This window comes from Balaenoptera musculus, chromosome 10 (genome assembly GCF_009873245.2).
Source record: "Balaenoptera musculus isolate JJ_BM4_2016_0621 chromosome 10, mBalMus1.pri.v3, whole genome shotgun sequence".
Classification (NCBI taxonomy): Eukaryota; Metazoa; Chordata; class Mammalia; order Artiodactyla; family Balaenopteridae; genus Balaenoptera; species Balaenoptera musculus.
The window spans coordinates 2,297,424-2,320,015 of NC_045794.1; the positions used below are offsets into that span (position 1 = coordinate 2,297,424).

General features: G+C 36.2%; 1 protein-coding gene across 1 annotated transcript in view; it reads right to left on the minus strand.

Annotated features, from left to right (window-relative positions):
* WNK1 (WNK lysine deficient protein kinase 1) overlaps positions 1–22,592 on the minus strand; it is a 134,174-nt gene that overhangs the window by 69,403 nt on the left and 42,179 nt on the right. The window contains 1 exon segment of the mRNA XM_036866518.1: positions 3,828–4,000. Within this exon segment, the coding sequence (XP_036722413.1) occupies positions 3,828–4,000 (173 nt within the window).

Here is a 22,592-nt window from a genome sequence, read left to right on the forward strand (position 1 = left end):
ACATGATCCTATATATAGAAAATTCTAAAGAATACATACAGACATGCACACACGACTAGAGTTAATAAAAGAATTCAGCAAAATTGCCAGAGTACAAGATCAACACACACAAATGAGTTGTGTTGTACACCCCAACAATTAACAACCTGAAAAGGAAAGCAAGAAAACAATTCCATTTGCAACAGCATCCAAAAGAATAAAAATACTTAGGAATAAATTTAACCAAGGAAATGAAAGATTTATACACTAAAAACTAGAAAACACTGTTGAAAGAAATTAAAGGACACCTAAATAAAATGGAGAGATGGGTTCATGGACTGGAAAACTTAATATAGTGCAGATGGCAATATTAGCCAAAGTGACCCACAGATTCGATGTATCTACAGATGGATTTGATTATATCTACAGATGCAATCAAAATTCTAACAGCCTTTTTGCAGAAATGGAAAGCTAATCCTCAGGTTCATACGGAATTACAAGGGGCACCAAATAGCCAAAACAATATCAAAAAAGAAGAACAAAATTGGAGAACTCACTTTTTCCAATTTCAAAACATATCACAAAGCTAGGTTTTGTAGTATTAAAACAGTGTGGTACTGTCATAAGGATAGATACATAGAACAGTGGAATAGTATGGAGGGTCCAGAAATAAACCCATGCACCTATGGTTAAATGATTTTTGACAAGGGTGTCAAGATCATTCAACAGGGAAAGAATAGTCTCTTCAACAAACGGTGCTGGGACAACTGGATATCCACATGCAACGGAATGGAGTTGGATCCCACACCTTACACATAAACAAATGTTAACTCAAAAAATGGAATGATCTAAATAAAAGAGTTAAACCTATAAAACTCTTAATAGAAGAGAATAGAAGAAAAGTTAGGGGTAAATCTGCATGACCTTGGTTTTGGCAATGGATTCTTAGATATAACCCTAAAGGCACAAGCAACAAGGGAAAAAAAAACAGATAAACTGGACTTAATCAAAATTTAAAACTTTGTGCATCACATGACGTCATTAAGGAGTGAAAAGAATACATAGAATGGGAAAAATATATTTGCAAATCATGTACCTGATAAGGGTTTAGCTTACAGAATATATAAAGAACTCTTACAACTCAACAAAAAGACAAACAACCCAATTTAAAAATGGACGAAGTGGGCAAAGAGTTGAATAGACATTTCTCCAAAGATGTATAACATGCACATGATAAGGTGCTCAACATCATTACTCTCTAGGGAAATGCAAACCAAATGAGATACCATGTCACAGCTAGCAAGATGGTTATTAAAAAACCAAAAACAAACAAAAAAACCAAGTGTTGGCAAGAATATGGAAAAATCGGAACCCTTATACATTGCTAGTGGGAATGTAAACTGGTTCAGCCATTGTGGAAAACAGTTTGGTGGTTCCTCAAAAAGTTAAACACAGAATTACCATATGACTCAGCAATTCTACTCAAAGGTATATATGTATCTAAAAGGCATGAAAACGGGTACTCAAATAAGCACTTGTACACAAATGTTCATGGTGGAAACAGCCCAAATGTCTATCAATAAGTGAGTGGATAAACAAATTGTGGTATATCCACGAAATATTATTTAGTCATAAAAAGGAATGAAGTACTGATACATGCTACAACATGAACCTTGAAAACATGGTAAGTGAAAGTAGCAAAACACAAACATGTATTTTATATTCCATTTATATGAAATACCTTGATCAGATAAATCCTTAGAGACAGAAAACAGTTGGTGGTTGCCAAAGGCTGGGGTAAAGGAAGAAAGGGGAATTGTTTAATGGGTTTTAGTTTTGCAAGATGAAGAATTCTCGAGATTGGTTACACAGCAACATGAATATATTTAACTAAACTGTACACTTAAAAATGATTAAGGGCTTCCCTGGTGGCACAGTGGTTAAGAATCCGCCTGCCAATGCAGGGGACATGGGTTCGATCCCTGGTCTGGGATGATCCCACACGCTGCGGAGCAACTAAGCCCGTGTGCCACAACTTCTGAGCCTGCGTGCCACAGCTACTGAGGCCCGCGCTCCTAGAGCTGGTGCTGCGCAACAAGAGAAGCCACGGCAATGAGAAGCCCACGCACCGCAACGAAGAGTAGCCCTCACTCGCCGCAACTAGAGAAAGCCCGCGTGCAGCAACAAAGACCCAACACAGCCAAAAATAAGTATAAATAAAATAAATTTTAAAAATATGATTAAGATGGTAAATTTTATATGTTTTTACCAGAGTAAAAAAAAAAAGCCCATCTATAAATACTAGAGATCAGCTAGTCCAACCACTTATTTTACACATGGAGAACTGAGGGCCAGAGAAGGGGATCTACTTGCCCTAAATCACAGCTGGTCAAAGTCAGAGCAGAGAGCAGACTCCTACTCTAAGTCTAGTGCTTTCTACTTTACCTCTTGCTGTATTTGCTTTGAGGCTCAGAAACTGAAACAAACAATGATGGGGAAAAAAGAACTTTAAACTTAAAAGAAAAATGGTTAAAAACTTAGATCATGTGCAATTAAAGAGAAAATATACTAGTGGGAAGGGTAATGGGAGTAGTAACTGCTTAATGGGTATGGGGTGTTCTTTTAAGGTGATGAAAATGTTTACGAACTTGACAGATGTGGTTACACAACATTGTAAATGTAATAAATGTCACTGAGTTGTACACTTTAAAAAGGTTAATTTTATGTTATATGAATTTCATCAAAAATTAAAAAAAAAAAAACTAACTTTATATCTTTCTACTGACAACCCACTAAGTATTCAAACCAGAAAAAGAATCTCAAGATGCAGATATACAAACAACTACTGCCACAGAATTTTCCTTAATTCATTCAAATATTTATCAAGTTCCAGGCATAGTGCTAGGGAGCACAGTCTAGGAAAAGAAACAGACATGTGAATAACAAGAAGCGTGGATGACTAGGATAGAGATGTTGCCATAAATATTAGAAAAGTTGGATGGGAAAACTAGAATGTGCAGGAGGGAAATAATCTGTTGGCTTTCAACATGTTAATTTTGAGCATCCAAGAGCAACCGGGATTTTGTACATCCAGGAAATACAAGACTATGTTTCAAAGATCTGGGATTAATCAGCTCAGTAGCATTAACTACGGAAGGTTATAAAGAATAAATACACACTACAGAGACAATTTTTAACAATCCAATTCTTCACAAAAATTTACACCATAAAGTTACTCTAGTTTCCTCTCTGAGTACAAATAGATACTCTAAGAGACATGGGTCGCCAAAGGCATACAGGGAATTTCTGCATTTGACCTATCCATATTCCTGAAAGGAATGATAGGTCTAGATGTTTTGGCTTCAATTTCTGATGCTTTGGGAAATGAAATTATCTAGTGATAAATGTCACAATACAATTTGCATTTGATACAATATGTGCATAGTTGTAGCAAAAACTGCCCAATATGAGGTGATAAAATAAATGGGTAAAGCTTGTCAGTAAGCTTCAATTTCATTTTAACCACTAGAGGGCTACCTTGTCATTTGATTTCTGATCTCTTAGGCCACTCAATTTAGAAATGCCAATCACCATTAACTTAAAGCAACTAGGTTTATTCTGCAACAATTTCTCATTTAAATACTTATCAATACATAATTATCAAACCACTTTATACACCAGAGGACCTTGCGGGCAGGAAAATGTGCTCATATACTAACATTTGGAGTGACTATTCATTCCCTCCTTAGTATAACGGGTAACAACAGAAGAACTGATAAGGCCTGAAATAAGAAAATTCAAGTTCTCTCATACTTCTTGGTCAGCTTTTATAATACCGATGAACTTACGTTTTAAGTGTTCCAGATGTCATAAGTTCAGTCACCAAAACGATGCACTTCTTTCCCTTTACTGTGGATTCCCAGGAATCATAGAATCGGACAATATTGGGATGCTGAAGACCCTTTAACATTTCAGCCTCTTCTTTAAATCTCTGCCTCTCAGACTTTGTTAACTTTCGATCCTAAAATCAAAAAGCAAGACAGAATACAGTTCAAGATTGGGAGTTTGGGACTGACATGTACACACTACTATATTTAAGACAGATAAACAACAAGGACCTACTGTACAGCACAGGGAACTCTTGCTCAATATTCTGTAATAACCTAAAAGGGAAAAGAATTTGAAAAAGAACAGATACATGTATATGTATAACTGAATCACTTTGCTGTACACCTAAAACAAAAATAAAGGAAAAAAAAAACAGAATATGCTTTTAAGATAATAAAACACCAAGTCACATAGTTACACTTAGATGCTAAACATGTATTAAATTATAATGACCAATACTGTTAAAATATAACATCCTAACACTGAAGTTACTAATAATTAATAATTTCATCAGCCCATTATATGAGTGTGAGAACAGGCTAAAGTGTATTTAAGAAAACTCTTGATTATAAAGTCATGCTTGAGGGACTTCCCTGGTGGCGCAGTGGTTAAGAATCCGCCTGGCAATGCAGGGGACATGGGTTCGAGCCCTGGTCCGGGAAGATCCCACATACCATGGAGCAACTAAGCCTGTGCGCCACAGCTACTAGCCCGCAGGCCACCACTACTGAAGCTCGCACACCTGGAGCCCGTGCTCTGCAACAAGAGAAGCCACCGCAATGAGAAGCCCGCGCACCACAACGAAGAGCAGCCCCTGCTCACCACAACTAGAGACAGCCTGCGTGCAGTAACGAAGACCCAACGCAGCCAAAAAATAAATAAATCAATTACTTAATAAAATAAAGTCATGCTTGAGATTATTTTAGTATCTTTACTGTTAATGTGTGCTTCAGATACACATTTTTTAGGTACAGTTAATTTACCACTTCCAAAATAAGTCACCTATTGACAGAGATATGCAATTTAATAATGGAACAAGTATGGGTTTTGGAAGTGGTGACATCTAAATATAAATTCTGTCTTTGCTTCAACTAAAATTTCCTTCATGAATAAAGTCAAGTCCTCCGTATTCATGAGTTCACATACCCAGATTCAGCCAACTGCAAATCAAAAATGCTGGGGGTGGGTGGGGGGTGTTGGGGGGATCAGAAAATACCAAAAAGCAAAACTTGAATAGTCTGCCCACATGCTGGCTACTATTTACATAGCATTTACATTGTATTAGCTATTATAAGTAATCTAGAGATGATTTAAAAGTATATGGGAAGATATGCAAATACTGTGCCATTTTATAAAAGGGACTTGAGCACCCACAGGGGTGGAGGGTGGGGTCCTGGAACCAATTCCCACCACCCCCCGGGGATATTGAGGGATGACTGTGTATACCTTCACCTCATAGGACTCTTGTAAGAATTAAATAATCTACTAGATAGATTTCATTTAATTTAGTCTACTAGGTAGATTTATTTAAAGTGCCTGGTAGGGGGCTTCCCTGGTGGCGCAGTGGTTGAGAATCTGCCTGCCAATGCAGGGGACACGGGTTCGCGCCCTGGTCTGGGAGGATCCCACATGCCGCGGAGCGACTGAGCCCGTGAGCCACAGCTGCTGAGCCTGCGCGGCTGGAGCCTGTGCTCCGCAGCGGGAGAGGCTGCGATAGTGAGAGGCCCGCGCACCGCGATGAAGAGTGGCCCCCGCTTGCCGCAACTGAAGAAAGCCCTCACACAGAAACGAAGACCCAACACGGCCATAAATAAATAAATAAATAAAGTGCCTGGTACTTCATAGGTTAATTCACTTCTTATCTGAGATAACTGGAGAAAAGCACTTAATCTGTTGTTCTTCCCTTAACAGAGTCCCATACACACAAACTCTGTACTGTCCTGTAAATTAAAATTGAAACTGTCATATAATATTCTATCAAAGCATATAATACATATTTTAACGAAATAGTCCAGGCATATAATAACATAATGTGTCTATGATACAGTTAAATAATTAAACATTAAAGACATAATTTAAACCTTCCTATGTAACTAGATGGCCTTTCCCATAACTATTCCTCACCCTTGAATAACAACCACTACCCTGATCGGATATACCATTCCCACATGGGTTTTTACACTTTAGGTGAAATGTTAGGATTTCACAAAAAGAAGTTATAGAACATGTACTATTTGGAAGGTGGCTATTTTCCACTCAACATTGTTTGAACTCACCCATGATGGTATAAGGAGACGTTACAAGATATCTACCATATTACTGTCACTCCATTCATTATCACTGCTATGCAGTTATCCACTGTCTGAATACACCACAATTTATATATAACCTCCTACTGATCAATCTTTAGGCGCTTCCCCATTTTTTTGCTATTACAATATGGCAAAGGTTTTGCAGTGTTAATCTCTAGGATGCAGGCTCTTATCTTGGAGTCTATAAACCCCTTTAAGGCAGGTTTGTGAACGTGTGTGAAAACAAATATATCTTTATTTTTCATTAACCTTGAATTGAAACTTAATATTTCCTTGAATGAATGTATGTACCTAATGGCATTCAGCAGTACCTGTGATTTGTCACCAACAGACCTAGGTATTTTCATATCACGTAACAGTGGTTGCAGATTATCTCAAAATACCACAGTAGGCATTACTTTGAAATTATGATAGCTATTAGATCTTCCAGTAGATCTTATTAATACACACTAATAATGCATACTATATCACAAATTTAAAAGTTTTGATAACTATTTTAATATAATTTGTTTCCAATATAATCCTATGTATTTTACTATATGGACTTAAAACAAAACATTTTTCTAGCCTTCACTAGCCTTCTGGGGCACAAAAAAAAGAAGTACACCTATTAGGATATATAGCTAGTGGTAGAAGTGCATAGGGAATAGGCATCTTCAGTCTTCATAGGTATCAACAAATTGCTTTTCAAAGGGACTGTACCAACTGAGTTTCCTAATAGCTTTGCATGAAGGTTCCCACTGCAGTACATGGTCACTAGCAACTGGTATTATCAGACATTAACTTTCGTCAATTTGATGGGTGTAAAGTCATGTTCTATAGTTTAATTTACATTTTCAGAGTCACTAAAAAGTGTGAGAAACTTTGTTTTCTTTGCAGACTACTTAAGACCCCTCTTCTGCAAGGAACTGATGCTTTATCTTACTTGTAGCAGTTCTTAATAGATTATGGATGCTAATCCTTTATTGGTTTTATGAGTTACAAATACCTTTTCTCAATTTGCGGGTTGTATTTTCACCTTGTTTATGATGTCTTGATTTACAGATGTTTTTATTTCACTGTATTTCAATTCATCTATCTTTTACTTTGTGGTAGGTGGATTTTATGACTTCAGTAATTTTTCCAGACACTAAGGTCATAAGTTTTTTTCTTTTCCTTTTTAAAATATAAGTTTGTTTTGTTTGCCACATCTGGGAATTGTTGAGGAATTTATTTGGTTGGGTAAAAGAAGGGCTGACTGTTATTTCTGTTCTGTATCAACCAATGGCCCCAATACCATTTAATGAACGATCCATCCTTTCCACAGAAGTACAGTTCTGTCTCTGGATTCTACACTCTATTCCATGGTCTGTCTAGTCCTGCGCTAATACCATACTTTCTTAATTGCTATCACTCTTGAATGATAGTTTAGATGGATGTAGAATTCTAGGTTGGTTTTCTTTCAGCACTTTCAAGATACTGTTTCATGGTACTCTGGCATCTACTGTAGCCCTCAGTATACATGTCCTCCTTTGTAGGTTATCTGTATTTTCTCCCTGGTTACTCTAAAGACTTCTAAAAACAATTGTGCTCTGCACATTCACTACCATGCATCTAAGTTTTATTTTATACATAATGGGGCTAATTGTGCTTTTTAAGCCCAAAGTTTCAGGTATTTGTCTTCGCATCAGGAAAATTCTCAACGATTACCTTTTTGAATACTGCCTCCTTCCATTCTCCATTCTCTTCTAAGATTTTCTATGTATGTCTGTATGTGTTATGTGTAAGGGTGTGTGCGCGTGGAACCTTACTCAATCCTTCATATCTTTTAACTTCTCTCTCATTTTCCATTTCTTTCTCTCTGCTGCCTTCTGGGCAGTGTTCTCAGATCTCCCTTCTTGTTCATGAATTCTCTCAAGTTATTATCATGTCCAACCTGCTTATTACCTTAAAAAAAATTTTTTTTAATTAATCAAACTTTAAAGTCTAAAGGAGGCAGAGATGCAAAGGACATGTGGCAAGGTCTCAGTCCCTGCTCCAGAAATACGAGATGAACACAAACTAGACACTTGCAACTAGCCATACACGTCTTGAAGGGCTGGGTATACCGGTGAGTCAGACATATATTTGGACATCCATACAGAAAATAAAACGAGGTCAAGCAGTCAGTCTGTCACCAAAAGTACCCACCAGAGGGTCTGATAAAGGCAATTCAGTCACTCCTTCAGTGCCTACTTTCCCAGCTAGCATCAAAAACAAAGCAAGGTGGGAAAAAAGGGGAAAAAAAGAAAATGAAAAAGAAAAAAAGTTGGGCACTAACTAAAGACTTCAGTGGAGAAGGAATTCTCCTGCCACTTCTCTAGGCCCAATGCCTGGGGGAGGGATTTGTCCCCACTCAGTGGTTAACCCCACATGTGGGGTGTTGAATGAGAAATGGTAACTGGTGGCTCAATTTGCAATGATCCCCACCAACCTCCACCCCATTCCCTGCTTCATGAACAGACAAGTTTTCCCAGCATCCTCCTTGGAATTTCCTCCCTCTCAGGGTTCATCTCCAAAATTATTTCCATCTCCAAATCATCACTGCAAGATTGCCTTCTCTCAAAGTTCTATAAAAGCCCACTTTCACAGCCCAGTATCACTTTTATTTCCACTCCTAACCTGAAGCTGCAACCATCCACAAAGTCACATACCTTGTCCACTGAGACTCAGATCCATAGCAGCAGAGCTGTTTTATCTTGGGCTATCTTCCTAAACCGTTCCTTTCCCAAAGAACAGACGGCCAAAGGGCCAAAGGACAAGTCGAAGTATCTGGGGCCAGATGACTGAGGAAAGTGGCACTTGTTACTTAGTTTTTAATTGCAATACATTTTCATTTCTTGAAGCTCTTTTTGGATCTTTATCAAATCAGTCATTCACTGCCCCCTCCAATACCATCGTGATGTTTTTGTGGTTTTAGTTTTTAATCCTTTAATTAAAATAATGTGCTTTAGAGGCTCAATTCAATAACACTTTTATCTGAGTTACTGGGGATCTAATTTTGCCTAGTGTTTTGGCTGCTGACATTCATTCATGGTGGTTTGTTTCTTCACATGATTAACAATAGTGGATAATATGGTTATCTTAAACTGTGATTTGCCTGTTGGAATATCCTCAGTTGTGTGTGTATTGCTGTGGACAGGCTCTGAGTTTATTTATGCCTAGTGCTGCAGGGATATTACTAGTCTTGGTGATGCCTGCATGTAATCAGTTCAAATTTGAATCTCATACTTGTATGAATACAGGTTCCTGATTATGTATTCTCCGGGTGAACTTTTTTCAGCTGACTTGGGAAAAACTGTCTTTTCCCTGACTCAGAAACTGAAATTTTCTCTAGTCTGTCTTTATATTAAAGGTTTTGTTCCCTTTTAAGGAACAAGTTTATTGGATCTCAGTTCCAATACCTGCTGGGGCTTAAGACTTCATCTATCCTTGGGGAGACAGTAAAACCGTGTGTCTTAGTTAACAAGATTGAAATTGTCCCAAGAAAAACCCTAGTGTCAATTCACACTTTTCCTACTCTGGTTTCTAGTTTCTTCTTAGTTTTTAGACCTTGGAAATTATCCTGACAGCCTTATAAGCTCAGCTATGCATTTAAAAGGATAGGTTTCTGTAGTTCCTCTCATCAAAATTTTCAAAATGTCTGGTATTTTACAGTGGGAAGAGTTTTCAGCTTGTTTGGTTTTCTATTTACTGACAATAGGGTTCCCCAATATATGTTTTAAAAAAAATATTGTTTACCATATATTCTTAAATGTTCCTCATTTAAGGAAACTTTATTCAAAAAATGAAGGAAAATCTAGATCACTTGCTGACTCTCTTATACATTACTGTTGAATTACAAAAACTTACTTTAAAGAAATTGTGAAAAGTTAAGCTATTCTCAAAACAATCAGAAGACAGTAATCACATGAGCCAAATGAAATATAATATTCTACCTACCATTAAGTGATATTTAATTTTTATATTTTAATATATAGTCTACCTGATTGTCTTGATAACTACTCTTATTTTCTGTAGCATGCAACATTCATTTCAGTTTTAGCAATTAATGTATATCTTTATATATGTTTAATTAAATTTTAACAAATGCTTGAGTACCCTGTGTCAGACAACAGGACAGGACAAACATTAGAGACAAGGTTCCTGCTATTCTAGACCTTACAATGTAAGAGGCAGAGGCATTAATTTTATTAGGTATTATAAAGAGAAAAAACTGAGTGCTTTGAGAGTATATCACAAAAGACCCAATTCTGTGTGCACAAGCTAGTGTTAGCCCCCCATATCAGCAGGTTACCCTAAGGGCTGAGATCATGAGCATGAAAGTACCCACAGTTCTAGTTTTACAATACTTGAAATGCTTAAGACCACAAGAGTCTGTAAAAACTGCTAAAGGCAAACTTCGAAATGCAGGATAGACTAGAGGCGACGAGACTCAAAACTTTAATAACAGTGAGCTACAGAATTTAAATTTATTTATTTAAATTTGTTTATTCACCCAGAGTTTAGAGCTTCTGGAAAGTATATCACTTACAGTAGACCACTGTAGCTGAAACTTGGAATATACATTATACAGGATAAGGTAGTATACAGTACTTAATAGCCAATGAAATGTTTTCTCCCAACTGGTATATAACTTTAGCCAGAAACCGTCACTAGACGTTAACCAAAACTGTAGCCTAATCATTCTACATTGTTACTTAAATTTTAATTTTAATTTAAAATCTACTTAAAGACTGTTTCTTTCACATCTACAATTCCAAGTTTTCAAAACTGCTTTAAAGTACACAAGGCTTGTAAACCTTTTCTGCAGAAACTCAAACCAAAAGTAATTCACTCGTGTCTGTCTCTACTACCACCACCCTATTTCAAGCCGTCACAGTCTCCTCTGGATTTCTGCAATAACCTACTAGCTGTTTCCACACGGCTAAACATCTCCCTGTACAATGTGTTTTTTCACTCTGTCCAAATACAACCAGAATATTTTAAGGTCAACTTAATCAATTCTGCGGTATGCGTACTTTATTAATTCTTAGAAATATCGTTTCTTCCACATTTAAACATCTCTGAAATTAGAATGTATCACATAATTGAAATCTTAGACTCAGTGAAGTACTGTATGTCCTAATCCTGTTAGGATAAAGGTGGAAAATCACTGTGACCAATGAGGTCCCACACAATGCAATCCTTGCCCACTTTTCAAGCCTAATTTCTTGTCACTCTCATGTGCCTTTCTCAGACATGTCATGCTTCTTCCCACTCAGGTCCTTCACACACGCTGTTCCCTCCATACAGGATGCCCTTCCATCAACCTTTTTTCCCTGGTTAATGCCCAGCCATCCTTCAAAGATCTGTCATTTCCACAGGGATACCTTCCTTGGCTGTCCCTCACTCTAGGTTAAATCACCCCCTGCCATATATATGTATAGTTTCATGAACTATGTATATGCCTCTTTCAGAGCTCTTAATCACAAGTAATATACTGAGATTTACTCTAAAAGCAGTGACAAAATGCCTTTTTCAGTGTTCTATCTTTAGCATCTGACAACCTAGCACTGTTCAATTGCCATGTGTTGAACGAATCCATGAATGTGCTTTCCAAAAAAAGGTGTGTGTGTACATTTTTCACAAGTAGTTAGCATTTCCCCAGGAATAGAAGAAATTCCTATGACTTAAAAGCAAGGTGAGGATTGAAATTGGGCCCCTGAGACTCAGTAAACTTAAACACAACTCAAACACTATGACCAACCTGCAATGGTCAATGCTGCCACCATTTGATTTTAAAAAGTATTTGTTAAAAGCCATTGTAAAAAATCTGCCAACTACTTATTTATAGCAAAGTATAAATAAGGGTGGGCGGGGGGACCAAACAGGGACTTCTTCCTTCTTCCAAAAACCTACAATCAATTTTCTTCTGAAGAATAAATACACTGAATGGCAACCTTAAAATTCTATGGGATTATTGTGTTTAACTTTTATCTAATTTTGCCTAGAAGTCATCTATACTGTAAACAGAGGCTATTTTATATGTCTATTATAGATTTTTATCCTCCCTGAAAGCTATTGATGATTTATTTTAAGGGGTCTGAGAACCTCACTTTAAACCTTTAACAGTAGAAATATGACTACAGGGACTTCCCTGGTAGCACAGTGGTTAAGAATCCTCCTGACAATGCAGGGGACACGGGTTCGAGCCCTGGTCCGGGAAGATCCCACATGCCGCGGAGCAACTAAGCCTGTGAGCCACAACTACTGAGCCCGTGTGCCACAACTACTGAAGCCCGTGTGCCTAGAGCCTGTGCTCTGCAATGAGAAGCCACGGCAATGAGAAGCCTGCGCACCGCAACAAAGAGTAGCCCCCGCTCACTGGCAACTAGAGAAAGCCCGTGCGCAGCAAGGAAGATTCAACGCAGCCAAAAATAAATAATAAAATAAATTTAAAAAGAAGAAAGAAAGAATATGAGTACAGATCCTCAACTAAGTAGGGAAAAAACCCAAACAAATAATTTGGTGCTTCTTTCAATAATCTGTCAACTTGTTCTATCTATAAGCCTTCTATTCTTTAAATCTAGGATCATTTCGTATCTCAGAGAACTATACTATTTCAGCATCCAAAAGAATTTGTTAAGACAAAGTAAAATAGATCAAAACTAACATAAGCAAATAGACCTGTAAGAACAGCTGGGGTTTTAAAAATAATATTTGTTGGGTGTTTGCTATTTACACTAACTGGTTGTTTTACTTCTGTTCTCATTCTCAGAAAACCCTTGTGAGATATTAGGAAATATTACTTTATTTTAACAGATGAACAGACTCAGAGAAATTTAATATCTTCCTCCAATTCACAATGAAAAGCAGAACCATGAACTAACTGAAAATTTGATTCACAGCTCATGTTCCATTCACTATACTAGACAAACATTTAATTTCTTCTAGGACATTTTTCAGAAAAGCCACGTTGATATTTCTGCTATTAACCAGGGATCACTGAAAAGAACTAGGCACTTTACTAAATTATAAATTATAGTTGAAGGTAAAATAAGAGGAGTATATATTGTTTAAACATTATCAACTGTCAAATACAACAAAAAAGCGGACTCACAGGTATATATATAGAACACACTAGTGGTTACCAGTGGGGGAGGGGGCCAATCTAGGGGATGGGGGAGTGGGAGGTACAAACTACAGGGTGTACCATAGGCTACAAGGATGTATTGTACAACACAGGAAATACAGCCAATATTTTGTAACAACTGTAAATGGACTGTAACCTTTAAAAAAACTGTATCAAAAATTAAAGACTTCAACACTTAAAAAAGCATTACCAAGTGTTAAATTACCGTGACAATGATAAAATTTATTTTTTATTTTCAGTATCAAATGAGATTTAGAACAGATTAGCACAACTGCTGCTTTTTGGTGCCTTCTCTCCAGCATTATCAAACTGGATATTCCTGGGGGCTTGATATACCATCCCAATTGCAACATTCATTACCTTCAGTGCAAACGAGAGCTGACGCAGCTAACCCGCTCTATTCATTTCATTCATTTCTTTCCACCTACATAAAATTGTTTTGACAGGCTAAATGAACAAAACCAAGGATCACTGTCACATGACCTCCCATAACATGCACAGCTCCCAGAGGCTAAGGGGTGGAGGTGGGGGCCCAGCAACAACTGAAACAATTGTTCATCTCAGTACCATCCAAATAACAGTGCTCAGTAGATTATTTGCTGATGCAATTTCTTCTTGGGTGAGTGAGAAACACAATGTTAGTATTTGGTACAATGGCCTTACAGCAATTTTACATCTTCAGTTCCTTGCTTTGTACAAAGTTATTTTATTTTAAATATCCTCTAGCGGCATCTTCTCTTTATCCCTAAATTTCGGTATTTTCTGAAGTAGCAATCCTATGCCTTCCTATTGCTTATTTTATCAGCCCCAGAAGCAAACCTTCCAAATAAATTGTGCAACTGCAACAGTGAGCTTGATTTTCATTAAATTAAACCAGAAATAGTCACTTTATTAGCTAATATCTGTACCCCCAGAAAATTTGGCCCTCTAGACTTATTAACATTTAAACTTCTATTGCATTTTATTTTTAGCAATATTCAAAGTTTTACTACTAAATTAAGACCACATGTGATAAGTCTACATATCACAACATGGGTGGAGAGAAGTATCTGGAATTCCTTGATTAGAATATTTTAGGTCAATATTGGAGTCCTCCCTACTTATCATTTTCTGCACCACACTGACTTAGCAAAGACCTGGGCATCTATTCCATTTTTTAAAGTGATACTAATTGTTGGGTGTTGGAATATGGAAATAAAAACTTGTCTTCAGGCAGAGAGAACAGCAGTTTGAAACATTGCTTTCCAATGCACCATGGGTTCCAGTTAACATTTACCAAAAATTTTTAAAATTATTCTGTATTTTGAAAGAAGAAATCACATAACTGACTATTTAGTCTGGCATACCTCTCTCTCATAGGCCTACATGGTCTCATAACAATTCAAAGACTGCAGAAAAGTATTTTGTACTCTAAATACTTCTATCTACTAAATACTTTGCCCTATTCTTCTTGAAAACTCCAAAATAATTAGACACTGAAGGCCTGGGGAAAGGTCGGAAAAATAACTCCTAGAAGCAGAATAATGATGCTCATGCAAAAACTCTTAACTGTTAATTAACAACAACGACAAAGATTAATAAGGCTTTTAAGGTGTTTTGAAATACAATATGAGAAGTAAACCTGGATTTTATGTAGCCAAATCTAGAGTAAACTCCTACTACAAATTTCATTATGACCTTCCAGTCTGATACCCTTAGAGAGGAACAGGGTCTATCCCATAGAGAAGAGAGTCTATTTGAATTTTCCTCAATAGGTCAATAGATATGATAATTACAGGTCAGGGGCAGGGAGCAGATGGACATTTAAAAAATGACATTGTGTCCCTTGCTTCTCCCTAGCATCCTCTAAGAACTATTCTGAAATAGTCCCAGTTTCATAAAGACAGAAAAAAAGGTCATCAAAAGAATAGCAAAAAAGAACCTGGCTGTTCTATCTAACTCCTCCTCCACTGATCCCTTCTTCCTCTGGCTCATCTTTATTTGCATTTTTAAAAATTTATTTATAAAAAGGTTCTCTGTATCAAAGCAGGAAGAAAAAATAATTACTTACACAAGAACATCTACAGTGCTTTCTCAAACCAGATGTGTGCCAATTTATATAGTTCTACCACTAAGCATCCTCTACTTCACCCCCAAACCTGGGCCACAAATATATAAATCTGGGGCCTGAGATTCTCTTCACCCCTCTCTTTTCAGGGACACAAAAACCAAATGGAACTCAAAAATATCTAGAGCCTGGCACATACAGAAAGTTTTATGTTAATGCTAAAAATATAGCAGATACTTTTAAGAGCTGAAACACAAAAATGTAAACACATTTAGTCCTATTAGAAAACAGCAAACTACTTTCACTAAATGACTTAAAATATCCATTGTATATAATACAGCAAAATTCAGAACACTACCCCAGCCATTCTCATAAATTTTAAAAGGTTTTATTGAGATAAATTAGATTCATTTGAATGTGAAGGCAATTAACTGACAGGGCTAAATTTCAATTGTTATAGGTAGGGCCTTATACTAAAACTTTCCAAAGAGAACAAAAAGGCCAAGGTGGGGACAAGAAGGGGAGATGAATGTGGGCACAAAGATCCAAAAATTCTTGCTTATTACAGGAAGAAAATTTTACACTTCAGAGACAAATGTTACTCTGCAATGGATATAGAAAACAGTGTCCAAAGTTTTTTTAAATGGGGTAATGAAGAGTTGCCAAAGGGGGAGACCAAGAAAGCAAAAACTTAGTGGGTCATCCTGTTAAGAATCTGCCACCATAGGAAAGCAAACGTGGTGGGCACACATCACAAAAACAGCAAGAATCTCATCACAGAATTCAGAGCCTGATATCCAAACTTGTTTCATTTTGTTCAGGAAAGAAATCAGTAAAATAAAGTCCAGTATATAAGAACACAATGTATTAGCTTTTCAGTGTGCATGACAAAATATTCATCTAAGAAAATAAGAACGCAAAAAAAATTTTTTAATTAGAAATAAAAAAAGGAGGGAGGACTCCTTAACATACCTGTTCATGTAACTTTAAATACTCCTATGTTATCTTTTCTTCTAGAACCCTCTCATCAACTCAGTCTTAACCTCTCTCTCTTTACCATACCACTTGAGGGGCATGGAATAAATATTTCAGCTTTCCAAGGAAACCCAGAAGTGCAGAAAGCAGTAAGATTTGAAGAGTAAGGAAAAAACAACAAACAAAAAAAAAACCTGAAAGCCTGATTTGCACAAGCACATCTGCCTTAACAGAGTTTTATACTGAGAATAAATACTTGATATCCTCATGCTTACCAAGGTCGGACTATTTTACTGTAATGTTTTACTAATTCTGGAGTTCAAATTAATATTTACAAACGTCTACTGCACATTTTACGACCAAAAAGACTCCATATACCTCCAAGCCTACAAAGTTTCTTCCACAAATCAGCTTATCCACTTCAATTTCCCTGTTTCTCTTTGTCTTCCCAAGCAGTAAAGTTGGAATCTCTTTTAATCCCTGAAATTCCATCATTTTCCACATCTCATTTACATTACTGCAACCTAGTAAAAGGTACAACTACCTCCTATCAAAATAACTATTGCCTAATTACTCTTTTCCTGCTTCAATCTCTTAGATGCAGATGATCTCCAAAACACTTTTTAATCATACCAAGTCCCCTGCTCTGAAACCGTGAGTGTAAAATTAGCCAATCAATTTCGCCCAATTACAAGAATCTTCTGGGGTGCTGGTTAACCAAGGATTCTAGGGCATTACCTAGTGAATCAACCAACAGGAGAAAGAACTTGTTATGAACCAGTAAGTGTGGGAAATCCTCTATTACATCAAATCCATATTCCAAAGCCACTCAGATCCACCTTCTTTTTCAACACTTTCCAAAACAACCCACCACAGGCAGGAGGGAATCCTATATTCTCACATGGCATACTCATCGCTTCTTCTACATGCCTATAACTAAAGAAACTGACATAAGTTTCTCTTTGTTGTAAAATGGAAACACCATCTTTCTTGACTAGCTAAGAGTTATTTTCAGGATTCAACATACTGCATGTGAGCTTTTAAGACTGTGAAAATAATTATACAAAGAACATAATTTTTATGTCAGATACTCCATTCATAGCGATTTATTCCTCTATACGTACTCCTGAATATAATTCACACATTTGGCCGTTTTTACACTGCAGTGGAACAGACTACCTGAAGAAGTCATCGGAGAAGTTAGCATTTTCTTAATTTGGGACTACAGACATATCAGGGGTGGGTAAAAGAATTCTGTGCTCTAACTTAGACAATTAATTACAAATTTATATATGTATATTCTGACTCAACTAATTGACCAAAGGTTTCTTTCACAAGGCAGTTTGCTTTTTTAATTACATTAGCAACCAAATGATAACCTAAGTGGCAAATTATAAATTCAATGTATTAATTGTTAATTTCATTAATAAATTAATGCTGGCTGCAAGCAGGTTGGGCACACATGCCCTAATGTCAGCAAATTTCCCCATTAGTTACTCAGAAGTCCTTTACCAGTTAAAGATAATATTTCTGCAGTTATAATTTGTAATTGAAAAAGACATTCTCATAAGAATAAGTTATTTAAAAAGGAAGACTGCAACAACTTGGTTTAGACTGGCAAGTAAACATTAATTTGATTTTAGTTGGTTTTAATTTGCATTAAACTGAAAGTCTGTTTTGATTTTATAGTTGTATAAGATCTATAAAGCACAGGGTGTATATATTTTTTCTTCTACTTATACAAGTAATATTTTAATAATTTAAGTCACGCTAAGTGTCATAATTTTTTTTCCTTTAAAACATGTCTAACAATGAGATAGAACTTCAAATCCATTAGGAGGCTACTGTTAAAAACAAAAAACAAAAACAAAAAAACTTAGAGACTAACAAGTGTTAGCAAAGATACAGAGAAACTAGAACCCTTGTGCATTATTGGTAGGAATATAAAATGGTGCAGCCACTGTGGAAAAGTTTGGCATTTACTCAAAAAGCTAAACACAGAATTACCATATAACCCAGCAATTCCACCCCTAGGTTTATACCCAAAAGAACTGAAGCAGAGACTAAAACAGATAACTTGTACACCAATGTTCACTGCAACAGTATTCACAGTAGCCAAAGGGTGGAAACAGCCCAACTGCCCAACAGCAGATGAATGGACAATAAAACCTGGTAAATATGTAAAATGAATATTATTCTGCCTTAAAAAAGAAGTTCTGATACATGCTATAATATGGATGAAACATGAAGACATTATGCTAAGTGAAATAATACAGACACAAAAGGACAAATACATGACTCCACTTATATGAGATTCCTAGAATAGGCAAATTCAGAGACAGAAAGTAGGAAAGAGGTCTTCAGAGGCTGGGGGAAGTGGAGAATGGGGAGGTAAGTATTCAATAAGTTCAGACTCAGTCTGGGAGGATGAAAAAGTTCTGAATATAGATGGTGGTGATGACTGCATGACACACTGTTAATGAACTTAACAATTGTATGTACACTTACAAAATGGTACATTTTAGTAAACTGATGTCTATATCCAACCCCCTACAAGTCTAAACATTACTGGATTTTGTGGAACCCTGTTCTTGACACTTAAGAAAATGAGATACAAAATTCAATTCAGGGTAGGGTAGGCAGGGGGATGCTACTGGGGGGAAGCCCACTGAGAACTTCAAAAAGTATAAACAATGTTTCTACTTCCTATACTAGATAAGTACTTGATGTATATGTTGAAATATATGAGATATTGTATATAGTTCTTTTACACTTAAGAGAAAAATAATGTCTACTGATCACCTTTATCAACTCCCTAAATAAGAGAAAAATAAGTTGTAAATTTCACATCTTCTTATTTTCAAGGCAAGTAAATAATTCTACCTCAATACCGATCTCTTCATAAGTTTAACTAGGAACTAGACTAGTTTTTGCATTAATATTATTATTATTATAACCTAATCCAACTGTCATTTCACCCAATGAATTGATTTTAATGTATCTCTTTTTTAAAAAAATCACTGTTAATAACATGATCAGTGGGTATACAGGGAATTTAAATATTTTAAAACTTTACATAAACTTTTTAAAGAATACAGAAATGTAGAACATACATATATCTATGTATGCACCTTCTGTATTTGTCACATCTTAATGTTTTGCCATATTTGCTTTAGATTAATTGTAAGAAATAAAAATACTGTTCTTCCCTCCCCCTCCACATAGCTAGCCACTGTCTGGAATACGGCATTTATCATGCCAATGTATACTTTTATAGTTTTACAACATATGTACACATTCATGAATGATATACTGTACTGTTTTATATATTCTGATTTTTTTTTTTGGCAGCATGCAGGATCTTAGTTCCCTGACCAGGGATCGAACCCGCGCCCTGTGCAGTGGAGGCGCAGAGTCCCAGCCACTGGACCGCCAGAGAAGTCCCTTGATTTTTATATAAATGTTACTACCTCTGAACCTTTTCTAAATCTTACTTTTTTTGGCTGATCTTCTAAAATGAACTAATTTCCTACCCCAACAGAGTGTACCAGACTAAATAAAACACATACCCTTTGTCAAATTAGTACCAATAACTATGGATTTTCAAAGTAAGCATTATGTATCTAACTATAGTTTGCAATACAGAAAACTAACCTTTGAATTAGCATGCTTTAGAAGCTGCTCCTTAATCAGAGGGAAAAGAATATGCATGTTTCCTTTTAGTTAAATCTTGTTCATAATTTTCAAAATATGGATACTATGGAAGACAGATCTTATTTACTGAACATATCCACCTAACTTTAAAAGTTAGATCTGACTGCATTTTATATTTGGCCTTCAGCTGGCTTGAAAGTTTTTCTGGCAAAAAGGAAATTAGTTGCTGCTTTAAAACTATCTTATTTACTACCCATCTTGACAATGAAGTTTTAGTTTATGTAGAAACATAATTCTTTCATTTAGAAACAAATATAATTCCTCAGTCTTAACCTTTAAACTCTGACATGAGAGATCAGTTCCAATCCCCTACATGTCCAGACTTATATTCAAAGAGTAACTGAAAATTAAGTAAAGGTTTTTTACCATTGCCTTCTTTTATTTCTAGAAGAGGAAAAAAAAAAATTGAAACAAAATCAGATTTGTTTCGTATCGTGGCTTTAGCAACATGTTAAAGGCATCTCTATAATCAATCATAATGGAACTCTAGTATCAACCAATATGTTATTCATCCTAATGTCAGCTCTGCAATTCTTACTGAAATTATATACAGGGTTATTAAGTACCATGCTAAAGCACAAACAATCCAAAGTATAAGAAGGGGAGACACCTGCAATTGAGAAACTTAAAGGGGGATGGGATGGGGGCGCTCCAGGATAAAAAAAAAAATTGCTGAATACAATTAACCATATAATAAGACTGAACCAAATAAAACTGTCATGTTTGTCAGTCATAATGATTGAATATAGACCAATGATTCAACCCAACACATGACTGAATTATTTTCCTTTCATTTCTTCTCCCAGTGGTTTGGAAGATACCCTTATTTAATTCTATCGGTGCTTACTTTTAGTTGCCCAACAACATTCTTTAACTTATATCTCGACTCAGGATCTTTAGAGTGCCTTACAATTGAGTTTAAAACATGTTTACCACCTTCCTTACCTACTTCTTGCTGAAGTTATCTGGAGATTGATTATTGCTTGCTTTTTGATTTCAGAGATTGTTCATCATAAATGCCCCTTACAGCCATGCTTACATTTTTAACAATTTCATATATATTGTCAGTCATTATAAATAAAATGGCTTCAATTCTTGATGCCTTAATTCTTGTTTCAATACTCCAGTTCCTTTAAACACAGTACATGCCATGGTCTTCTGGCATCTAATTATTGGAGTGAAGAGTCTGATTTTAGATCTTTAGTAAGTAACAGTATTTCTCTACATGGATATTTATAAGCTGCCCTTCTCCCAATCTTTAAAGTTCAATTATTTTGCTAGATTCTTTGTGTAAGATGTGGGTCTCTTCTTGGTTTTTGACTAGAATGAAGTGAGTTCTGTCTGTCTGTATACAAATAACTTTTTTGTTTTTAACTCAGAAGAGTCTTCTTCTAGTCTATCAGTTATTGGTCTCTTAGAAATCTCAATTATCCATAAATTGTTTCTCTCTTCTCTGAATTCACTTCCTATTATTATTGTCTTTCTTCTTTCATCTGCATTCTGAAAGTAACCTCCTTGTCACTAATTTGATTTTCCATGGCATCAGTTTTTTGTTTTTTGTTTTTTTTACCAAGTTCAATGTGGTTTTATATTCTGCTATTGTTTTCTTGAATTGCTTTCTCTAGCCCTCCTTAAAATATTCTGATTTTCTTTCTCTCGTGCCAAAAGCCAAGTCTCCATGTATCTTACTGAATATGTTGGCATTTTAACTTATACTTTTGGATCCTGCATGGTTCTTCTGGATTCTCTTCTTACACCCATGCTTTTTTCTTTTGGCTCTTTCTTGAACAAGGATAGATCTTCCAAACTTGTGTTTATAGCCCCACTGTATGCCACACATGTGGGAGGCACGTGACTGGGTGGGAAAATTGACAGCCACCCAGCAAGAAACCTGAATGCTAGAGAAAAGCTGAATGATTTTATTACTCTCTCTCCATACAATGCCACAAATTCATTGCCAAATGAAAAGGTGATCGAAGAAGATGAAGCCAAAAATGCAGGGTGGGGGGAAAGGATTTAAAACTATGTCAGATAGTTACTAAAAAATTTTTCCCCTGGATTTTGTGATAATTTTTGGTAATTAGATCTTTTAAGTTTGTAACTTGTGATTTCTTCTCTCATTTCATGTAAATATATATTTTCATAATTTCTTTTAAAAAAATTTTTTTAGAGTACATTAACAAATATTGTGACTATAAAACAGTAAAACTGGAAGTGAAAGGGCAGGGAACTAGAAGTAACTCTTAGAAATTAAAGATATGCTCATCGAAATAAAAATTCAATGAACGCTTGCAAAAATAAATGCCAAATCAAAATAGCAGACAAGGAGGACTTCTCTGGTGGTCGGTCCACTGGTTAAGACTCCGCCTTCTAACACAGGGGACATGGGTTCGATCCCTGGTCGGGGAAATAAGATCCCACATGCTGCGCGGCAACGAAGATCCCACGTGCCGCAACTAAGACTCAGCCAAAAAAAATAGCAGATAAGGGGTTGGTGGCAGAGATAAGGAGGTGGGGGTGGGGG